Raw genomic sequence first — 24,171 nt, 5'->3', positions numbered from 1 at the left:
TTAATAAAAAGGGACTTTATGAGAAAATATTGTGCAGCAGACCTGGCAGCAGCCTGGAAAGTTCTTGATAGTAGAGAGAGCTTGTGGGGTAGCTAAACTGCAGTCTTGGAGGTGTTTTGTGACATTTCAGCGGTGACAACATCACACAGTAGTGCATTTCCCAGAACACATTCCATTCATTGATGACAAGAAACCAAGAGACCGTGTTTGTGTGTGTGTGTGTGTGTGTGTGTGTGTGTGTGTGTGTGTGTGTAGACATGATCTGTGCATACATTGTTGGCCTAAAGTAGCAAACAGATTCCACAGAGGAAAATGAGGGACTAGAGAGGAACTAGACTAGTTCCACAGGGACTAGAGAGGGTTGCCTAAGCTGATTTGACACAATTCTAGTTCACTGCTCTTCTTGGCTGTGAGGATAGTGGCAAGGCCTCAGGTAGCTGCTGACAGATGTCTTGAAAGAAGTACTTCCTGTGTGGGCATAAGAACATCCTCCATGACTTCCTGGTGGCTCTTGCCACTGTAGACATGAGATCTATAGTGGTTCTTGTTGTTGTTTATGCGCTAGATCCATCTTCCATGACCTTGCTCTTCTCATCTATACATATATACAAGATCTGTCCTCCATGATCTTATGGCTCTTGCTACCACATATACATGAGATCCATCCTCAATGACCTCCTCATGGCTCTTGTCATCAAGCATATGTACACAAGGTTCCCACATTCATAACTTCTCAACTTTATATCTTTGTTGTTGTTAGTGTTCAACACAACAACCCTATTTGTTACAACTTCCACAAGAAAAGCTTAGAAAAGAAGGAAGCCTTCTATCACTTACAAGAGATCTCTTCATTTGTAAAGCACTTGGAAATACCTGGGCATATTGTTTTGATCACTTCTGCATCGTCTCAACAAAGCACCTAGGGCTGGGTAACCAATAGAGAAAAGAGAAGTATTTAGCTAATGAATTTTAGTCTAAAGAGGGTATAGGCTCTTTGAGAACCTGGAAGATACCATCACAAGAGCAGCCCTGAAGAAGGCACGTGTAAGGCAGAAGCTAGATGTCACCGTCTAACACTTCTCTCCAGAAGTAGCCCAATCCTAGGGAAACCACATTAATTCCCTTCCAGAGAAGCACCTTCAATGACCTTCTCTCTAGGACCCTTCTCTTAAAAGTCTCACCCTCTTTTAATATTTCCTAACTTCTAAGACATGATCCCTAATTGGCTAGTTTAGGAAGGGCAGGGACCTTTGTTAGGGCTGGACAAAACTGATACCTATGGTCTCCATAAGGAATTGTTAGGAAAAGTTTTTCCTGTGTTATTTTAATTCTGACACTTAGGAAAATGAGACATCTAGATGTTGTGGCACCATGCTACTCTCAGATGACTCAGTGTAAGGTCAAGCATCAAACATTCTCTTGTATTTTACTGTTCAACGTCAGAGTTTTCCACCATGTAGACCCGGGGAAGGGATGCAACAAGGACCTTGAACTAGAGATGGGGCAACATTTGGAGAGAATTACAAGACTCCTGTAAAGGATTCCTCGTGTGCTAAATGTGGAAGCTCAGGAAAAGTTAGCCTACCGATGGTATCAGTGACAGATAAGAATGGTAATGCAACAGCCAAGGTCTGGAGTCACTGCCAGACCATAGGTCTGTCCATGTTTCCTGAAAGTCAGGGCCTCTTTAACTTTTTCAGCTCACAATGCCTTTCCACCCAAGGAAATTTAATACCACCCACTTACACCAGTAACATAAAATAGGTATGCAAATCAACCATTTACTGATATCAAATCATAAAGGCATTCATTTTGAAGCGATTATTTGCTATGCATATTATTTTACCATTTATTAAAGACAAAGCAAGCTTGCAGACTAGTGAGATGGATGCACTTGTTCGACAGAAATAATTAAATCTCCACTGAATATTTGATACTGTAGAACACAGAACCTCATCAGTGTTTTTCCAAGTTGGTTAATATTTTGATTTTCTAATCATCAAATGGCAGAAGTAGATTTAGGGCCATTTTATAAAATGTTGGGTATTATATCCTAATCCCAAGTCTGAATTCATTGAGCTCTTTGTCTAAAAGCTGAAGTTAATGACTCAAACAGCCTTTTTAATCAATGCTTTTATTAGTTTTTGGAGAATTTCATACAATGTATTTTGCTAATATTCATCCCCCTTCTTTAATGCCTCCTAGATCTTCCATCACCTCCCTCCCCCACCCAACTTCATATTCTCCACCTCCTGCACCCACGTTAAGTCCAGTTTATGTTGGCCAACTATGCCTGGGTGTGAGACCTTCCTGCAGTGTGATTGGTGTTCCAGGTATCACACCACTGAAGACAACTGACTCTTTCCAGAAGTGTTAAAATGCCAGCAGAGCCCCAGCTATGCCTCGGCTAAAGGAAGGCCTGCAGGCCCAGCTCTGCTCTCCATGCTGGGCTGTGTCTAGCTTGGCCTTGTACAAATACCCTGTGTGTGGTGCATTCATATGTGCATTTTCCTTGTGGGATCTAAAAGAAACTGTTTTCTGATGTTGTCCATCACCTCTAGTTCCTATGATCTTTCCGTGCCTCTTAGATCACATTAGGGTTGAGGACTCTGAGGACTCTGAAGTCTCTTATTTTCTGTGGATCTCTGTGTTCATCGCCACACACAGCAAGAAGCTTCTCTGATGAGTTGAGTGGTACACTGATCTATAGGTATAGCAGAATATCATTAGAAGTAATTTTATTACTTTGTCCATTTAACAGAATAATAATTGATTTCTCCCCTCAGGCCTATGACCTCTCTAGCTACAGGTTCTTATTGACCTTATTGGCATCTTCAGGTATGGGTTTAATCTCATGGAACAGATCTTAAATTCCATTTGGCTGGTTAATTTTATAACATTTATGCTACCATTGCATTAGTAGATATATCTTTCTAGGCAGGTCATCAAATAACATTTTTTTTAAAATAAAGCATTGTCACACAATATAATCCAAAGTTGTACTAATATGATACTAATATGCTGAGAATTACAGTAGTAAAATACCTAAAGCCCCTGTTTTCTATAATTAAGCCATGATGTTTTTATAATAGCAGGAAAAATGGATGTAGAGCAAAAACCCTGCAGTTCATAGTACACAGTTGTCTCTAGCCTGTGTGGAAGTGTTTCCGGACAGTCAGTGGTGCTATGTGGTAAAGTACCATGCACTGTGCAAAGTAGGCATGTTGTGTGTTCAGAACCAAAGATGAGGCAATGCTGTGTGGTACAACACTGATGAATGCTGCCAGAGACATATCAGGTCAGTTGTGTGTGGTTTTGAAATAATTTTGGTGTTTTGCATGTTGTAAAACTTTTTACTGTTGCCAGATTTTACAACCTTCACATTCAGTTATGTGACCCCATATGGGGCTGAGAGCCACAGTTTAAAGGTGAGAGGGACAGTCCCTACCTCTAATTCCAGCACTCATGTAGCCAATGCAGGCAGATGTCTGAGTCTGAGGCCATCCTGGTCCACACAGTGAGTTCTAGGCCAGCCAACCAGGGCTACACAGTTAGTTAGTCTCTGCTTCAAAACGAACCAGCTAACCAAACAAACAAAACGTTTTCTTTGGAAGAATAGAAAGATGTTCAGTGGTTGAGAGCACTGACTGTTCTTCCAAGAGACTTAGGATTGAGTCCAACACCCATCCACGTGGCAGCTCACAACTGTAACTCTAGTTCCAGGGGATCTAATGGCACCTTCTGGCTTCTCCAGGCACCAGGCATGCACGCAGTGGTACACAGGCAAATGTAAAACACTCATATGTGTTTTTAAAGGCTAAATTAAATTTTAAAACATTTGAATGTTTCTTTGAGTAGATAGGTGGGATAGCAATATTATTTTATTAGACTGGATTAGACTGGACCAGCCAGGAGGCCACAAGGAGTAAGTGGCCCCTCAGCACAGCAGGGGCACAAGACTCCCAACTGTGTACTTACCTTCTACTCAGCACCCTTCACCCAGAGCTAGCTATAGAAGAGACAGTATAGGTCTTGAAGTGTGTATGAGTGTACGTGTGTGTACGTGTGTGTGTGTGTGTGTGTGTGTGTGTGTGTGTGTGTGTGTGTTAGTGCAGGTGCACAATGCCGTAGCATGCATGTGAAGGTTGGGAGACAAGAGTGTTGGTCCTCACGTCCCACCTTGTTATCTTTGTTTGCTGTTGTAGATGTCAGGGTTGGTGGCCTGAAAGCTTCTAGGGGATTCTGCTGTCTCTGTGTGCAATCTCAGCGTAGGAACTTTGGAATGGCAGACCTGCGTTGCATGTTCATCTTCCCACGTGGTCTAGGGACCTCTCCTCAAGCCCTAACTCTTACACAGCAAGCTCTTGACCCCCTGAGCCATCTCCCAACCCCATAGGTTTTTAGAACATTTTAAAATCTTATTTAAGCTGGGTATGCTGGCATATGCCTCTAATTCTAGTATTCAAGAGGCAGAGGCAGGCTGGTATGTATGAGTTGGAGGGCAGCCTGGCCTCAATAATGAGTTTTGGATGAGCCAAGGCAACTCAGAATGACTTTGTCTCAAAAAACAAAGCACAAAACTATTAAGTATAAATAAAACTATAGTTTTTTACTACCACCCAGCCAACTATAAAGCCAGGTTCTCTTAGGGTAGGTAGTTTTGGATAAGGAACAAGTTTAAAAAAAATCAAGTAACCCAAATGTCAGTGTATTTTTACCTGTAAGTGCATAATTTTCCTTTGCTTCACAAATTATTGAATTATCAGAGATTTTTGTGAACTAGACAGACATGACCTGGCTGTAATTGCACATAGGGAACAAAAGAAAGTTGATTGTATCTCCAAAAGAAATTCTTTTATTTAGTTGCACTATTAGTATCATAAAGCAAAGGATAATTGATACCAAAGTTTTCAGTATAAATATTTAGATAAAGTTGCATTTTATCTTATTTTATTAAAATTCAATTAAATTTTAGTCAATATGAATATTTGACTAAAAATAAAAACCTGTGATTTTGACATCACGCCCACCTGATTGCTAATGATATAAATTAGTGCTAGATGACAGACTTGCCGTATGCTGACCAGCAAGTATAAAAACGGATATTAGGCATGTTTGGTGCAACAGCTCCCTTAACCATGGTTTCAATTTCCATGTTTTTGGTTACCCACCAATAGCCACCATCTGATATATTCAATGGAAAGTTATAGAGATTCATAGGTATTAAATTTCATGTCATTCTGAGCAGTATAATAAAATCTTATGTGTTCCTTCTGGTCCCACCGGGATCTTGGCATTATCTCTTTCCCCCAAGCTTCCAGACTGCCATGCTACCTGCTTGGGTGATCAGATCCACCCACCATCACAGTCCCTTGGTGCTGTGTACACTTAACCCTGGCCCCACAGCACAAGAGAATGGCTCCTGACACGCATGTGTGTCCCAGAGAAGCTACCATGATGTGGAATCTTTCGGTAAGAAAAGGAAATAATCCGGTTGTCTAGATTGCTCTTCTTAAGGTTCATTGTAGAGGTATGGAGAGGAAGCATGACACACAAAGGATCCAGTCTTGTCTGGGTATGAACCCTTACAGGGTACAAGGCAGCTGACCTGAAGCAATGCATGTGGTGACGGTGAGCTCTGCACCCATGAGCACTTTCAGAACCAAGGCTGATAGGCAGTGAACACAGCAGACTCTCAGATTGGTACGGAAGTGATACATTTTGCAGAAATGTCTTGATTTCCTGTGATCTGAGGGTTGAGATTTGGCATATTAGTTCATTTGTCTCTTCTGCTACCTCAGAGTTCGTGGTATCCAGGCTCCATACATGCATACACAACCCTCATGCAGACAGTTTCCTGGGTAGTGCATTCTTCAGGGCAGATGAAGCAAGTAAGAACAGACAGGGTGTCTCTGATGTATAGAGGTGCTTGGCACTGCAGGTCCCCATCAAAGTCTGTAGGTCCTGAAAGGGAGTCCAGAGGTGCAGACATGCAGCTAGATCCCATCCACATGGCTGGCAGAATGATAGGACTGGTCAGTAGGCTGGGTGGAAGGAGTCCAAAGGGGAAACCAACAGTTTCAAGGCTGAGCAACTGGAAGCTGAAAACACCAGAGAAGGACAGGGGTGGGGCAGATGAGGGACGGGTGACAGGGATGTCATTGGACAGGGGTGGGGGGAGATGACAGTTACAGAGATGTCATTGGATAGGGGTGGGGGCAGATGACGGTGACAGAGATGTCATTGGACAGGAGTGGGGGCAGATGAGGAATGGTGACAGAAATGTCATTGGACGGGGTGGAGAAAGATCAGATGCAGTCTAGGGTTTGGACACCCACGGAGAGGTAGCACTGGAGACCAGTACATCAGTGGAAATATACAGTTCCTGTGTAAACAGAAGCTATTGAAAACTCAGGTAAAGTTCCCATGGCTCCTAGAAAATGATAGGGGTGGGGCATCATAAATCCAAACCGCAGAGTGCCCCATCCTCCGTGGGAAGGAGGATGAGAAGGCGTAGTGTAGGAGGGAAGTCATAAAAGAATACCCAGGACCCACGTTCAGACATCTCCAAGAAGGCAGCTGATGTCAAACATTGAACTTGGAGTATGCCTCATCTCCAGACCAGAAGCCCATCTCACAGAGGGTCCTCTAAGGTCCATCCAAGGTTAAAGGATGTTCCCCGGGGCCCAGCAAGGCCAGGGTAACTGAGCTATACCTACTCCCACTGCCCTTTCCAGCCTAGGCACACACTACTCTGGAAGGTGCTACCCCACTACTTCTGAGTGGGTTTTAGTTCTATCCTCAGCTGCCTAAGTGAGACAACGGGGCAGATCTGAGACAAGCCAGCCTGCTGCCCAGTGACTGCCCTGTCTTTGGCACCTGCTGAGCAGCTGGAGCAGCACTAGGTACTCTGCCTTCCGCACTGGAGAGACCCAGGGCCCATCTGGAGGCTCTGAACATCTCTGGGATTGAGAGGGGTATGCCTGAGGCTCAGGACTCCTGACCTTTGGAAAGTGCCCGCAGAGAGGACAGAGCATGAACTGAGGATGCCTTGTCGGGTTCCCCTTTTTAAAATCCCTTCACAGGAAATATGATCTGCCAGGAAGAAGAAGTCACGCAGCAGCTACTGCACCCGGGTTCTCTCAGCTTCTTTCTTCGGCAGGTGTGGCCCAGTCCCCTCTCCTTGGTGGCCATACCCAGCCTGCCCTGCTGCTATGTCCCCTGGGGTCCTTCTATAGAAAGAGGAGCAAGGAGTCTGCTAGCCGGTGTGGTCAATCAGTCATCAAACAATGACTGGCTTCTCCTAACCAGGGTCAGCCACAACCAGCTACTCAGCAACCTTCATAACACACACACACACACACACACACACACACACACACACACACAGAGAGAGAGAGAGAGAGAGAGAGAGAGAGAGAGAGAGAGAGAGAGAGAGAGAAGTGCAAAGGCTGACTATTAGGAAATGGCCATGGGACCCATCAGGGATATAGACCCTAGAGGATCTTGCCCATCCTTCCTATGAAATGCCTAGGTATAGGAGTATGGACAGTGAGGAGCCCGACCAAGGGACTTTTCACAAAGACAGGCCACTGTCCATGGGTGGTCAGATCTCTGGGCAGTACTTCACCTGCATAGCTTCCCCAGCTCAGCTTGCCAACAGAGGGACTCCATTAAGTTGTCCCCATTATAATTCAGATTACAGGAGAGACTTCTGCACATTCTTTCAGGTTAAAATACAAGGGATAAAGAGAAGAGGCAAAATTACTCCACTGTCGCTGCATGCTTAATTATATGGAAGCTGCATAAATTGTCAAGTGCAAAGAATTATTCTGATAAATTAAAATACTAATTAAATAGGCTATTGCAGAATTTTGAGAACATTACAGGGTTCCGCTTCTTCAGGTAATTTGCATATCCTTCATCTAGTGAATTTAATTTTAAAGGACTTCTTTTTGTGTTTGGAAACCCTTTTTGTCTCGCATGAGGATAAAAACGGGCTTTCTGCTTTGCTCTCTGCCTCGGTTGAAGCAGTTTCTTTTGCTGTGCTGGCCCACTGGTCCCCTCTCATACATACTAGCTCCAAGTGGAAGCTCAATGTCTTAGTTCTTGTTTTAAAGAACTCAGCTGAAATTTGGGCATGTGGCTGAACGGGACAGTTCCAATGGCTGGAACTGAAAAGGCTGCCCTGCGGAGTCTCAGTGTAATAAAGGTAAAACCTGGCGGTTTTCATAGGTCCGCTGACCTTCACATGCACCGTGGCAGGGAAGTATTCCTACACTAAATGAGTAAATATAAATAAATGTAATAAAACTTTTAAATAAGCAAAAAATTTAAAAGTAAACAGAAGTAACAGAAAGCTAGGGTGCTTAGGATAAATTCTGCAATGTAAGCGTGAAGAAGAAGAAAGCAAACTTGCCCAGCCTACAATATCTGTACCAGTGAGGGCCTTCCAAGCACAACCCAGGGCACAAACGAGGAGGTCACGTAGGCACGGCTGGAGAACTTAGCCAGAGACATGGGACAGATCACGAAAGAGATCGGGGTCATGGGAACCACGGCCGCTGCTCCTACAGCGGAGTCGGGAGACAGAAGGGATTTCTCTGGGGGAAGGGCAGGAGAATGAGTTCTGGAATCAGGCTGTCCTTCTAGGTCCTGCTCTCCTATTTTGGGGTACCACTGGGTTTACTGATGATGGTGGTGTTTCCTGAGGGGCTAGAGGCTGGGCTCTGATGCTGGGTGTGAAGGACTAAACAGATGGTGGGCGTGACCTCTGTGGTCACCGGGGCTCAGCCCAGAAGCCACAGCCAGGTTTACTATCACCCCATCAAGACATTCAGCTGCTCCTGATGCCTTGGAGGAAAGGAAGATTCATTTGAATGCAGACAGAGGGAGACATTGCTGAGCAGACCCATGAGAGTCAAGAACCTCAGGAACATGGACCACCAGCCCCTCTCGAGGGGTTTGTTTTGAACCCACTGCCCTTACCTTTCTGTTTGCTTGGTTGGCTTTTTATGTGGAAACAAAGAGACTTACCCAAGGGGAGGCAGTCATCTTGGTGCATTCTGGGTAAAGAATCCAGGAACACTTCAGATTGAAGTGTTCAGTTGACTAGATACAGACATTCTTCCCTAACCTGGCAGAGACTGGAAAACACATAGGCCCTCTGGTGAGAGCGAAGATTGTTACCCACTGTGTGCTAAGCTTGTGTTCCTGTGTAATCTTCACAGCCATTCATAGAGTGAATGCTGGGGAGGCTGAGGCTGTGCCGACTGCACAACCCATTAGGTTCCCGGACTCAAATGTGAGGTATGAGAAACCTGGACCCTCACTTCATAATAAAAGCTCCGCAGACTCAGAGCAGAGAACAAGGCATTCTTGTTTTATGACTTTGCAGAGCCAGCAAGAGCCCAGAATGGTGGGCATTGTGACTGGACACAGAGAACAGCTTTTAACCCAGATCCCTTCTTCCCTTTCCTCTTTGGGTGAGTTTCCAGGAAAGCTCCACCTTACATGTCTAGGACTTAGCCTTTCCCTCTGACACTTAGCCTTTCTCTATTTCTTAATGAAGACCATATTCGGACTATCTCTGTCTTTTACCTTTTGATTGCTTTAAAGTTTATTAGAAACATAACTGTGCTACCGCTGCAGGTCTCTAGCAAACCTTGGCTGTTAGGAACTTTCGGCTCTTCCCTTTCCCTTAGGGCACAGGTCGTGGCTGATAGAGGGGAATGGTAGCCCAGTGTTTTCTGTTCGTCTGTAGCTGCTCCTAAGCTGACTCAAGCTACATTTGAAAGGGAACCTTTTTTAAAAAAATTTTTACAAAGACTATAAGATGGGAGACACTCCCGAACTGAGAGCTGAATCATGGCTGGTGGAGGCCGGATAGAGGGCTATTCCCTAAGCCTGAATGGACTGACTGCATCTTGGGAACAGCCTCACCTGGGGCTTTAAGGCATGGACTGGTAAGATGCTGGTAGGAGGATAAACCCTGTGTCCTGAGGGTGAGAACAGAGGTAACTTAGCACAGCAGGGAAATCCGTAAACACCAGAGGCCACAGTGACCAAGCAGACCATAACTGATCCAGGACACTGGGCCACTGATCATTGGTAAAAGGAGTTCAGATGTGAGTGTCAAGATAGCAGTATACACAGGTTTGCACAGAGGGCCCGGCTGCCTTGGTGAGTCAGAGGGCCATACCACTATCCAAACATAGCCCATCTCCAGTCCGTGAGCCTTTAAACCGTGTCCATCTGATAAACAGACCAAAGCCTCATTCTCACGTGACCTCAGGGCACTCGTGAGAAGCAGAAGATTGCTTGGTGATGAAAGGGTTCCCAGATCCCTCTACCTGGAGCCTCACCCTCTGCTATTGGAGCCCATCCCTTTATTTGGTAGTTCCACCGTTTCTCCCCGGCTCCCCAGCCCTTTGACCTGGTGCCCTGTCTGTTGTTCCTACCACCGCACACCCGACTGTCTACCCCCTCCATCAGATGCCTCCCTCCACACGACTCCACAGCTGGTCCAGGCTTTTAGAACTAACAATTCAACTGCTCACCTCTTTACCCACAAATTTTGATGAGCAACCCCTTACTACTTTCAGGTCTCAGTGTTTTCAGAGTGACCCCACACACACACACACACACACATACACATCAATGCTTAGGTAGGATGGTGAGGGCATTGCTCCTTATGAATTGCCATGGATGACAGTGACTGAGACTCCAGAGTTCAGAGACACAGTCCCTTTCTCCAGTAATCTACTTGCTGGGAACCCTTTGTCCCATTTCTCAAGTACAGATGGGAGTCTATGTCTCGGTGGCTACAAGGATTCAGCAAGATGAACTGCGAGCAGAGCCTGCTTTGGAGCTCAGCTGAAGCCAGTGCTCAGTGGATGCTCTGTTACTGCACTATTTAGATCCCAGCATGCACTTAGGCTAGTCTGAGAATAAACCAGGTCCTTCCTTGTCCTCCTTTCTTTTTCTGAGACAGGTTTTCGTGTAGGCCAGGCTGACTCCAGGTTTGCCATGTGGCAGAGGCTGACTGTGCATTTCTGATCCTCTCGCTGCCTCCCGGAGCTGCATGCTAGATAAGCACTCTACCAACTGAAGTGATTCCCAGTTTGGCGCTGCACTTTTAAAAATTTCACATGACCAGACCATGCAAAGTACAATAACATCTCACTCACCTGGCAATGGTCTTCAGCTGGCCAGACTGTACTCAGAGGGTGGGAGGCACCCAAACAAAGCACAGTACTGTGCTGGGTAAGCGACTTGAAAAGTGCTGAGCCCTGAGTGGCAAAGCAGGGGCTCCTCCTGGAAAAAGCATGGCGAGTCATGTGGCTCTGCCCTTCCGAGTCTAAACACATGTGGTCGTGTACTGAACATGTTTTGCTGAGCAGTGATAGGCGAGACACTAAAAGACCACGCTGCCAGTCAAGTCATAACAAATGCTTTGTTGTTTGTAGTTGTTTGTGTTGTTGACTAAATTTGTTCAGGCTTCTTTACCAAAAGCCATTCTTGCATATATATCAAATGGAAATTTCCAGATTGAGTTGAAGACTTCCTGAGGTGCTTACATACCTAGAGCATGACCCAAGAGCATTTATCTATGGTTTCCTAAGACAACGTCTCCAGGCTACAGGGGTGATGGTGACCCAGGGTCCCATGGACCACAAGGTGGGCTGCCAAGGAATAGTTATCAGCTAGTGCCCTTTCAGAAGTCTGCAGGAGGGAAGAGTTGCCTTCTCCGCCGGGGCTGCTTCTGTAACCAAACTCTTACTTCAGCTGCCACCCAGATAGCTCTGTGCTGACTTTCCATGCCACGACGACACTAAGGAGGAGCTCCAGAGACACTACTCACTGGGCCTAGGACACTCTCCGGCTTTTCTAGGAAGAGTTTGTTGACACTGGACTGAACTATTCAGCTTAATGAAAATAAAAATCAGCTGGCTTATTTTTATATAAATCTTTAAGTCTGAAATCTCTGTCATCTAGCAAGAACTGGAGTGTTTATAGATTCATTCTTTAGGCCCTTGGTCAGCCTATTTAGAGAGTTGCTGTTAGCCCACTAATAGCCACCAGGATGTATGAGACTATGAAAACGTATCACTTTGCACCTCCAGGAAGTCTCTTGCCATCCAAGTTCTAAACCTGTGCATCATTGCCTCCATCCCATATCTACCCACCAGCTGAGGGTGCCCTAAATACCCAGCGCTCTCCTAAATCGCTTTATGTCCACCTTGCTCTTGTGGTACAGTGGTAATTACCTATGTGTAAAAACTAATGTCCATTTGTTAGGAGGGGAACTTTTCTCTATAAGGCAATGAAAGGCCCTGGAGGTAGAGAGGCAGGCAGGCTGTAATTGGATCTCATTTGTATCCCTCTAAAAGATATATTTCCTTACCCAGGCTTCCTGCAGGTGTGCTATGATAGGAGGTGAAAGCAGAGCTTTTGTCTCGCCGTCTTGTTCTGTAGTAATCACAACTACGCTGCCCTCTTCATCCATAGCGCTTTCAGGAAAATTAGGAGTTTCATTTTTTTTCTGGTTTTTATTTCCAAAATGACACGAGCTTTACCCCAAAGAATATTTCTACTGAATCATAAGCCAAGGTCAATTGCCTGGTGACCCGCTTCCTCTCTGCGAAGTGGGGGCTGCCGGGCTGCCGCCCGGGCACTACAACTGCTGAGACTTCATTTGCATCTGCTAATTGTTTCCCAAGCTCATTTCTTCTGGCATGATATCAAATAGAATTTGTTCTCTGAAAGTCTTCCTCATGTGAAGTCAGGAACAGATGAGCACAGACTTTTGTTGGAACAAAATCATATGTTTCTGATAGGGGCCTGGATTCAAAGGGAGTGAAATAACTCCCGGAACCTGTGATGTAAGCACATGGGCAGCTTTTTCAAAATGTGTGCAGTGCTGGTTAACAAAAAAGTTATTTCTCAACGGGCATATACCTATGCATACATTACACCTGTTTAAAATAAGACCTTACAGTTTGCATAGTCTGTTTACATATAATTTCCCATCAAGTTTTCAGTATCTGGAGACTGCCTAGAATGGCATGCTTTCAAAGATGATATCCATATATCATATAAGTGCATGACAGTCCCGAAGTTGTGGGCGTGAGAGAGCTGTCCCTACTGTTCATCTGTCATGTGTCAGCACGGGCAGGAGAGAGATGCCTTTCCTCCTCCCCTGCCAATCAACTCTGAGGCAGGTGGGAGAGCTGGCCTTGAGTCAGAAGAGCAGGAGTGCTGCTCTTGCCTGCCACCAGCTATAGCACTTGGGAGAGCAGGCCCTGCATCTCGTGTGCGCAGCACCACGGAGCCAATCTACTGGCAGAGGTGTGTGTGCGCCATCCCCGAAGTTGTGAGCATGGGAAAACTGTCCCCATTACGCATCTGTTACATGGCAGCACAGGCAGGGGAGAGCTGCCCCTGTCCCCTTCCCACCACCAGCTGCCACGCTCAGGAGAGCAGGCCCTGCTCCTCCAGTGGGCAGCACAGTAGAGTCAACCCCATTGCTGGAGGTGTGGGTGTGGTAGCTCTGGTATTATGAGCATAGGAAAGCTGTCCCCATTACTCACCTGCCATGTGGAGGCCTGGGCAGGAGAGGAATGCCCCTCCCCCATTCCACTACCCATCAACGCCTGAAGAAGGTAGGAGAGCTGTCCTTGCCCGTCATCTGCTGCAGCACACAGGACAGTGGTCCCTATGCCGTGCCTGGGCAACCCAGCAGAGCTGGCCCTGAAGAAGTGGGTGTGGGAGAACCCATCCTAAGGACACGAAAAGCAGGGGAATTGGCTACACCCTCTCTCCTTCCTGCAGAGGGTGAGCTCACCAGGGCAATGCTGGAGCGTCCACCCTGTCGGTGAGGACAAGGGCGAGCTAGTGGGCTGACCAACCCTGTAACTACCCAGACACAGAACCAGGGTTATGGGTTGGCCCACTCCGACATCCACTCCATCTGTGATCTGCTGGAGCACATAAAGGGACCAGTCCTGAAGACCCAAAGCTGCAGGATCTCCACAACATAGGGCAAAACAGGATAACAAGAGGTGTTCCAGTGAGGCCCAGCACTGATAGTGTAGCAGAAGCCAGAGGTCCTGAACCAGATGCGTGACTCTCTACGATTAACACTTGCAAGCAAAGATAACTGGACGAAGGGTCACTGTGTGCATCACTGCACCACACTACAGTTTCCACGATGAGATTGCTTTCCTTTTTTTTTTTTTTTCTTTTTTCTCTTAAATTTTATTTGGGAAAGGGGTGTGCTACAAGGGCAGAGGGCAGCATGAAGGGATGGAAAATGAATGGGATGGAGAGAGGCACAATGTGAAAGACACAAAGAATAAATAAAAAAACAACAGAAACACGAAGACGCTGTGAACATAGGCGAGCAAGCATCCTTGTGGTATGATCGAGCATGGGCAGGTGTTTAGTCTCACTGCAACTTGAAATGCCATGTCTGATTGACACTCACAGGAGATCTGCCCTTTCCTAGACCAAAAGGAGGAGAAGTGGATTGGGTGGTGGGAATGGAAGGGTTTGGGGGAAAGGGACTGGGAGGAGAGAAGGTAGGATAAACTGTGGCCAGAATTAAAACTAAATAAATAAATACTTTTTAAAAAAAAAAAAGAAAGGAAATGCACCAGGGGTTTAGCTGAGGAAGACCAGCGCCTGAGTGAGGCACAGGGTCCCTGCTACCCACCCGTTGCTCAGCATAGTGCCTCTGTAAGTCAGGCTTCCCACGCAGTCAGCTGGAGGGATTTGTTAATAGAAGAGAACACTCTCAAATGCTCTTTCTATACTGACCACCTTCTTTTGATTTTTTCCCTCACAGTTGACAACAAAGACCAGCTGGAGAAGACATCTGGGTTGACTATCCTCCAGAGCGGAATCAGGCCGGTGAGTAGTGCAAGGTGTACCCTCACAGGGGATTCCCTCACGGCTGGTGCCACAGTGCTGGGCGGCTGGTGAAGTCTAGGACCATAGGTTTGGTTTATTGTGTGGTTAATCCAAGGAGCCTTTTGTCAGCTCAGCTGATGGGAGATCAGTCTTCCCGATGTATAGATGCTGATCAATGGTGTAGGAAATGGAACTGTTGATGCTGCCTTTGAAATCACAGTTGGGTAATGCCCCGAGAAAAATCTGTCATTTCAGAACAGAAGACTCCAAAAAAAGATGATGTCTTATATTACCTAAATTATTAAAAATGTTCCAGGAAGTCATTTTTCCCTATGAACTCTGTGTTTTTGTTATTTAAACACATGTGTTGGACAAAAGCACAGAGCTGTGAATGTATCTATGAAGTGATTTGATGCTGTCAAACCCTTGGGATGCGACCATTGCCTCACTGTTTCCCGACCAGACGACATGTCTTCTCAGTGCTTGCTGGTGACCACTCTCTTGGCCGAGTGACAGTGTAATGAACTGTCATGTCACAGTGGCTGAGGTTCCTCCCAGGGGCTGCACACAGCCACTCCTAAGTCAGCACAGACCAAAGCCAGTCTGTGCTCTCCTGTCTGGAATTTCAGATTTCACAGCACTTGCCATTAATGTTAATTAAGTAGTAAGGAGCTGCCCGTTTGTAAGTGTTCCCTGCTCTATCTCGGCCTGTCCTTGCGGAGCCACTTACAGACTCACAGATCACGCAGTCAGATCTCTGGCTCCCTGATGCTTAATTGATGGCTGCTCTCAGAGGCCTGGGTTTCCAGGTAGCTCTTAAGAGGGCTTGAGTACCTGGGATGTCTTAGTTGTTGACAACAGAGTCCAGGAGAGTCATACCCTATAATCGATACAAACTTCTCAAAGGACATGCTAAGAGCCTGACAAATGTCACTCTTCTCGGTGTGTTCTTAAAGCCAGCGTGGCCCATCCTCGATTAGCAGTGCAGGTGACAGCTGAGGACACTCTGGTTGTTTCTCTAGCAGTCAGTGAAGTGGAAGAAAGAAGCCAAGTGTCTTGGGGCTTCCAGAACCATCTGTATGTAAGTGCGGGCCAATGGCCATATCATCGAGAACAAGTGCAGTGTGGAGGCTGGACACTGAGTGCTTAGAGGTTATTGTCTGTCTCTAGATGGGGACAAGCTCAAGTTCTGGCCTATGTGTCAAGTTCAGTTTCCTCCTCGGGGAGCAATGGTGTCACCCAGCCACTGAGAGCAACCCAGAGTTAGGCCACAGTCATTGGTATGAGCTGGTTCCAGAAAGCCAGGAAACTGGATTGAGTATGGAAGCCAACAGCAAGTGTGTGATAAGACCCAGCATGGCCTGGGAGGTGACGATTGTGACTTATAGGCACTTGGATACTGAATACCCTATCCCTTATTGCAGTGTGACCTTCAGCTGCTCCAGGACAGCCAGAATGTAGGGAAGGGACAATCCCATTGACCAACTGAGACTTGGCTCTCAAGCTCCTCCCAAGCTTTCCTTGGCCGCTTTCATATGATCTATATAGTCATTCACCACCTTGAGCCTCAGGCTCCACAGTGGCCTACTCAGCATGCAGCTGCTCATGGAGGAGCTTGGAGGTTGGAGAGCTATGTCCTTACCCTTCCAATGGCCCACCTTACTCTACCCCACAGCCTCTGACCTCCAGCACTTTCCCAATACCAAGGAATGCAGGCTTTCTCCCCTACTCCTACAAGTGTGCTCCCTATCCAAGCATCTGCTTCCGTTCTGCAGCCATGGCCTCGGTGTAGTCTGTCTTCTCACCCTGTGACTCCGCGTGCTCTGACGTCACACAGGTAGTCAGTGTGCACCTCATGGCTCCTTATCCTGCACTGTAACAAAGGTTAGTCAGTGTCTGTCTGCCTTAAGACAGCTTGTACCAAAAGGGAACTGGACACATTAGCATTTTGTGAGTGTACCTCATGTATGTATCCTTCTACTCCACAGCTCTAGGCTCGACCTCAGCTTGGTCTCCCAGCACCAAATTGTGAAGCTTCTCCTCAAGTGACCCTGCAAGTCCCCTCTTTCTTTGTCACTAACTTGCTATGAAACTCAGATGGTGACTATATTTTCTTTAGGGTAAATGTTTTAGTGTCCATGTTTATGTTTAGGGTGAGTAACTGCTTCGTGTTACTTCAAACTGATCTATTCTGTCTTTCTGTTGTTCCTGCATTCTTTCCATGCTTGATACCTTTGTTTATCTTTTTAGTTAGCTTAAGCCTATTTATTCTGTAATTTTATCTATATTTTCTTAATCTTTCCAATTTTAGATTTTCTATGCCACTGCCATGTTACACGTGCAGACTTGTTCATGGTGACATACTCCTCTTGTGTGATTTATGATGGCTTTGTTTAATTTTGTTTTATATGTTTCTCTGTTTGTTTAATTGTGACTTTTTCTTCAACAAGAAAGTATTGATTTTTTTTAATGAGTTTCTTTCTTGGTTTTTATTTTCCAGTTTTATGTTTGTTTTGTTATAGGAGTGTCTCACTCTGTAGCCCAGGCTAGGCACAGACTCCGCAGTCTTCCCGCCAGCCCCCACATGTGGCACTCATAGGTGTAGGCCAGCATACCCGCATACCCGCCTTCTGTGTGAGCTTTCTGTGTAAGGAGTGTGACGCCATGGATCAACTTTAAGTTAGCTTCCCACCTTGAAATTCTGCCTCTCCCCAGAGCAGCTGAGGATGGCTGGTGCCTGCTCTCTGTCCTCAGGTGAGGTGGCCTAGGAGGGCTCCCAGTCTCAGCTTCCCACTCCCTCCGTGGCTGTGTATGACTATGGAAACCCTCAGTCCCACACCCTCACACCTCTTTAGAGGTGCCAGATCTCTAACAGTAGCCTCGGTGTCTGGCCAGGACCTAGCTTTAATCTCTCCTAACTCTGGGCATCTGGAGAGTCCCCTTTCTTTCTTCTGTTCTGCTGTCCTATGGTGTGTAGATTTTCTGCAGTTTCTGTACCCATGTGGTAAGAGAGCCCCCACCGTGCGGCTTACTGCTGCACTCCCATGCCTTTCAAAAGACAGTGCTGAGTGCCTACCATGTGCTCAGCAGGTCTTCAAGCTGAAACCGCAGCAGCAAGCAGGGCGGGTAGAAATTTGTTCTCCTCTCCTCTCCTGGAAGCTGGAGTTCCGGGAGGAGATATTCATCTCTTCCTCTCAGGACAAACCCTGGCATTGCCTGTGCCAGTTCTAGACTGCTCCCGGATCCCAGCCTCCTGCAATCTGTTACATACACATCTTGGAACCTGTAGTCACCTGCGCCCTGACCTCCACAGACGGTCGCTCTGCTTGTCCTTTTCCTTGTTTTGTGGCCTCGGCTACCCGCACTGTCACCTGTTCAGCCTGCACCAGTTTTCTGCGTGGAGCCTGAAGCTTAGTGCCCCTCACCTTCCGCCCTGCTGCCTCAGCCCCAACTGCATGTTCTGTGAGGACCTGCGTGCTCCCCCATAGATGTGTTCTTCCCTGGGAGACTCCTCCCTGCAGGGACCTCCTCCCTGACCTCAGTCCTACCTTTCCACCGTGCTTGTCACCTTTGCTCCTGAGGTGTAGGCCAGCAACGCTGAGAGGAGCACAGCGCACTGCCACACGCTTTCTGTTTCCCGTCTCTCTATTATAATCCTCTCATCTCAACCAGCAGCCACTTTGAAAGCTGGTGCTTCCTGGACCTTGGGAGTTGTCTGACATCACTGCCATGGCCTGGAGCCCAGCTCTCCACATGCTGCATTGGCCTATCCCTGGCCAGCTCTAGGCTGGAAGCTGCTTGGGCAGGCAGACAGCATTCACAGAAGCAAAACGGGAAGAAAGGGTTCAAGCTGAGAAAATCTTTAGAAAGCTAATCATATCCTTTTCCTAATTTTAATTCTCTCATTCAGTAAGCCTGATTTTGATTTTTTTTTAAGTATATTTCTAATTTTCCTAATTCCAGACTCTGTAATGTAAAGCGGAGTGTGATTGCTAGGAATCTAATGGCATTTACAGATCTGCTCCAGGCACTTTGATTCACATATATGATGACAGATAGCAGAATTAAAACCTTTTAAGACAAATAGAAATATCTCAAAACAAAATTTAAAAAAATGAAGAGATTGTGGTGCACACACACACAACCTGAATAGATGGGTAATGTTTTGGTGTATTTCAAAATCCGATTTCTGATACCTTGAAACCTTTTACATTGCTCACATTAATGAAGGCAGTTTCCTCTGGAGGACAATTATAGTTGCTCTGAAGACACATTGGTATATGAACACAGGCATCCTGGTGTGGCGGTCGTTTTACGCCACAGGGTCCTGCATCACCACCCACCTGGTATGGACCATGATTCCATACTTTCCACAAGCTCTATAGTGTCCTAGGGGTTGAACACAAAACGCACACGACACAGACAGAGAGTTCGAGTCATTCTCAGGGAGAATGCCCATTTATTCAGCTTAATCCGGGGTTAAAATACCCTTTGGCCCCAATAACGAAAACCCCTCCCAGCCAGATGTGAGATCACGGTGTTGAGCGCCTGGCACCAGTGGCAGGAGCTGCCAGGCAGGGGGTATGGAGCTGGAAACCCTGACAGACAGATAGGAGGAGATTCAGGGCGCCTGTGAGAACCCTCCTTAGCAGGTGAAATTACCATATCAAGACGGAAACAAGGTTCTGAACTAATCCCCTCTGGCTGGCAGAGCAGGAGAAGCTAAGCTGGTTAGTGTAAACATTTCTTGCATCCTGTGCTTTGGCCTCGAGGAACAGGGAAGACAGGGCATTACATCCTGGCATGGGGTTAGAGGTTACAAATTTCTTCTTCAGTATATTTTAGGTTCTTCCTTTGAAATAACTATAGATTTAAGGTGCTGTAAACCAGATCAGAGAATCCCTACACGGCCCTCACCCAGTAGGCTCCCCCATGAATCTATGTATGTAAAACCAAGAGATTCATGCTATGTGGCATACATGAATGTCTTTGAATCTTTAATACTATGTTATACCATCTAAACTTTTTTTTTAAAAAAGGGCATACAAATTAGTAAGCAACCACATATCCAATGTGTACAGACAGCCCTGGGGATATGAGGTCAGCAAGGTCCCCAATGATCCTGACACATTGTGACTTTGGGGTCTTTAGCCATCATGTACCTGTGACAATCCCACAGGGCAGGTTGTGCCTGGGCAAGGCACAGTAAGCAATGTTAACCAATTCCCTGGCCATTTGGGAAGGATTTACCTAGATGTCAAAGAGGACATTGGATATCTTTGACAGAGACAATACAGCCTGTGGTGAGGAGGGTGCCACTGTATCCTGATGTTGGGAGGCAACTCAGGGAAGCCCTTCATAGAAGTGGGTTGCACGGAGAGGAGAAGCATGGTCAGTGAGCTTATAAATGGAAGGAGGGGATTCTGCAAGCCTACTGCCTGGTGGATATGTATAAGGACAGAGGTCAGACATTCCTAGATTCCAGGCTCAGATCCAGTGAACATGACCTCCACCTAGTCCTCTTGGCTCCTGGCTTGTGTGCTGTGGCCATTAGAGTCACTAATAGTCGTTAGTCACTGGGAAGTGTGTACCGTAATATGGAGTGAATGAGTGCCGATGAATGCCAGTTCTGGGCAATAGAGCTGGTGCTTCTCCTTGGGTGGCCATCCTCACTGTAGCTCTAGTCAACTCTCTTCTCTACATCAGGAACCTTAGTCTGCCTGTGGGTATTCAGAAGAAACAAGCGAGCAGCATGTGTTCAAGAATATGTGAAGAAAGGGATGGGTGGGGTGTGATGGATGTGGCAGATACAGTGGTCAGTGTCTACGAGAAGATCAGGAACTGGGTTCTAGGCGATGTTGTAGTCATTTCTGATCACATGTCCCTGGTCACCTCATGGCAAAGTAAGAAAATGTGGTTACTTCATGACATGGGCCCTACATCAGCCCATGGCATACTGTGTTCATGTGTAGACTAAGAACAACCTTGCAATCGGAGGGTAGAGTGCTGTACCTTAGGAAACACAGGCCCTCTATGGTGTAGGAGGTTCTTCTGTTTGTGTGTTGCTTTCATTGGTTGAATAAAGAGACTGCCTTGGCCTTTTGATAGGGCAGACTTAGGTAAGTAGAGTAGATAGAACGAAATACTGGGGGAAAGGGCAGAGTCAGAGATAGCCGCCATGGAGCTAACCACCAGGTCAGACATGCTAAATCTTTCCCAGTAAGCCACAACCTCATAGTAAAATACAGATTATTAAAAATGGGTTAAATCAAGATGTGAGAGTTAGCCAATAAGAGGCTAAAACTAATGGGCCAGGCAGTGCTTAAATAAATAGAGTTTTCTGTGTGATTATTTTGGATATAAACTAGCTGGGCGGTGGGAAACGGCCCACTGCTCCTCTTACTTCACCTCTGAGAAGCTATGAACATCACAGGTTGCACAGTCATTCCCCAAAGAGAGCAGACCCCAGGGCATTGCTAGAGGTCCCAACCAGAAGCCCCTTCTACTCCCCACTGAAAGCTCCCAGTTTTTGGCTTTGGGAGCAGATATTGGACCCTGGCTAGGGATGGGGGACAGTGAAGGAGTCAGAACTGCCCTCTGGGGCTAGGGGGCTAGGAGTGCTTCTTTTTCAGCTACTGCAGTGTTCTCATTGTCATTCTATGAACATCCGCTTCATTTTATTCTAATCTGCATTTCTTGACAAAGGAAGAGGATTTTTTTTTTCCTCTTAAATGCAAAAGTGCATAGGCCTGAGAAAAGACTGTTGACTTGTCAGTACTCCTAATTTGTGTTTGAAAAGGGAAATCTGCATGAAATTGCATTAAATATCTAAGGCCCCATCTCTCTTTTCTATGCCCAGCCCCTCCACAGCCCCCATGAGTGGTAAGCAGACTAGACAGACAGAAGCTGAGGTTTCCAGCAGCCCGTCCCTGGGTCCCTGGGCTCGACTCTGGGTCTGATGCTCAGCTTTGATTTGACAGACCTGAGGACCATAGCTACTCACCTCCAGCCCCACTGCTCTACATGGTAAAGAAAACTGCACCCAAACGTGTCCCATACAATTACCTGTACTTGCTGTATAGGCAAATATGAGCTCATTGTGAATACCTTTCTTTCCTGAACCACCACAAAGTACACGAAGCTCCCAGTGTCACATGGGTCTTTCATGCTCCCCTGTGACTCAGAGGTAGAGAGCAACCATATGATGTAGCAGTTGCCATAGTAACAAATTCAATTTTTATTCAATATCAAGGTAAATAGTCACGTAAAATGAAGTAGTCACATCTGATGGTGGTTACCCACCCACTTCTGTTCCTTCCTAACATTTTCATATATATTTTGTAAAAATATGCATAATGTGTATTTCAAATGCAGAGATATGACTTATTGTCTGCTGGGCCTGAGGGTGACATCTTTTCCCCTTGAGAAGCAGAGGGGGCAAATTGGCCAATGTTTTTATGGTCTGCATGGCTCCTGTGGTTCCACGGAGGCTGTGAGCTTGGGAGCAGAAGTTAGTTTTCCTTTAACAAACTGTGGCCTGGAGGGATGACAAGCACTCAGTTCAGAGTGTTCTGGAATCCTCCTGTGATGCTTCTGTCTGGGAAGCCTGGAACTGTGTACAGAGAGGAAAGGAAGTAACTGGAACAGACACTGACCCACATCACCCACTCACACGGCCTGCTCACTGTCCACTGCACACTGGTGAAGAGACCATCCTGCCCTACAAGATATGGGGGCATGCCCGCTGCAGGGTTCCCTGCAAACTGGTGTGTGCGCTTCAATAAACAAGCCCTTGTGTGCTTACCTAAACAGTCAGTAGCTGTCGCTGAGAAGGACACTCCACACACAAGTAATGTAGGACCTGGCTCTAGCATATCACTGCTGCACCTGCCCCAAGCAAAGCTGCACACCCTTCACTGCACGTGGGCACACATCAGGTTTTTTTATAGCTGGTGTGGCCTGCCAATAGGAACACAGTCTAGATGGCATGGCAAAACCCCAGACTTGCCTCTCTGTGTTTAGACAATAGAGACAAGAAAGCACCACAATACAGCAGGGCCTGTCTCTCCACACCTGCTTGTACTAGGACCCCCTGGGGCCCAGTATGACCTCACATGTCAGCCTCCTGGACTCTAATTCCAATAGACTCTACCCTCATACAGGTAGCTACAGAAGATAGGAACTTACTTATTAGTAAACATTGATATTCTATATGCTCCATAAATTACTCTCCTATGCCATTCCGCTCATTCATGGCTGTGCTTGCCTGTCAGGCAACTGGAGACTACAACTGGGAGATCATTTTGACCCAAGAGCCACTTTGTGACTTCTGCTGCCCAACAGCACGGCATTGATGTCTGGGTATCAGGGTCTCAGGGATGCTAAGCAAGGCACCACAACCTAGATGGAGTCTCCTAGCAGAAAGCTACTCCCACAAGTCTTGGAACTTAGAAGTTCACTGTGGAGGGGCCCAGCTTCCACTGAAGTCTCCAGGGAGACCCCATTTTCTGAGATTTGCAATCCTCTTGATTTCAAAACTGACTACCTTGTGGAGTTCCTAGGAGACCTTGGTGCATCTTTCATTGTGTTCACGAGGCTTAGACCATGAGGGTTGTGACCTAATCAATGGACAGTGAGTCAGTCTGCTCATAAAGTCCAAACTTGAATAGAGTATTGAGGTGAGCTGGAGCTGTGGATTGTGGGGCCAGGTAAAAGGAAATGGGAATTACCTGGCCCTTTCTTGTACATCATTGAGTGAAGAGCTGGCTTGGCTATATGCACCTGCTACTTTGATGTTCCTTCCCACTTCAGGCCCAGACGCAGTGACCATGACCTGCATGTCTAGAAACCACGAGCAGAAAGAAACTCCTGCCTCTCTTTATGTTGTCTCCATCAAGTGTTTTCTAACAGCTATGAGAAAAGTAATTTATACATCACTCGTTAGCTTGTGGGTGAACACCCCCAAGCTCTGCCTTCTTTGCTACGTGGTCATCTGTGTATCTATGCCCCTAATTGTTAAGAAAAATCTATGTTTGGATTTAGAGTCTAGTCTACGTATACAAGTCATACAGACTTCATTGTAATGTGATTACATGTGCCAAGGTCTTACTTCCACACAGATTTAGGTACAGAAAGATAGGGCTGAAGCATTTTTGAACGATATGAATCAACCCATAGTATGCAGAAGTCATAGATGCCCCTGTCCTGTCTTAGAAATAGCAGTATCAGTGGCTGGTTGGCCTACAGTTGAACTTTTCT

General features: G+C 46.4%; 1 protein-coding gene across 2 annotated transcripts in view; it reads left to right on the top strand.

The window, feature by feature from the left end:
• The window catches only part of Ptprn2 (protein tyrosine phosphatase receptor type N2), a 733,386-nt gene that overhangs the window by 478,693 nt on the left and 230,522 nt on the right, over nucleotides 1–24,171 (top strand). For both annotated transcript variants that reach the window (XM_085698049.2, XM_048437696.3), the window contains one exon: nucleotides 14,849–14,913. In XM_085698049.2, coding sequence (XP_085554175.2) covers nucleotides 14,849–14,913 — 65 coding nt within the window. The remainder of the gene's footprint in view (nucleotides 1–14,848; nucleotides 14,914–24,171) is intronic.

This window comes from Myodes glareolus, chromosome 11 (assembly GCF_982192425.1).
Source record: "Myodes glareolus chromosome 11, mMyoGla1.1, whole genome shotgun sequence".
Lineage (NCBI taxonomy): Eukaryota > Metazoa > Chordata > Mammalia > Rodentia > Cricetidae > Myodes > Myodes glareolus.
This window is presented reverse-complemented; position numbering and strand designations above follow the sequence as displayed.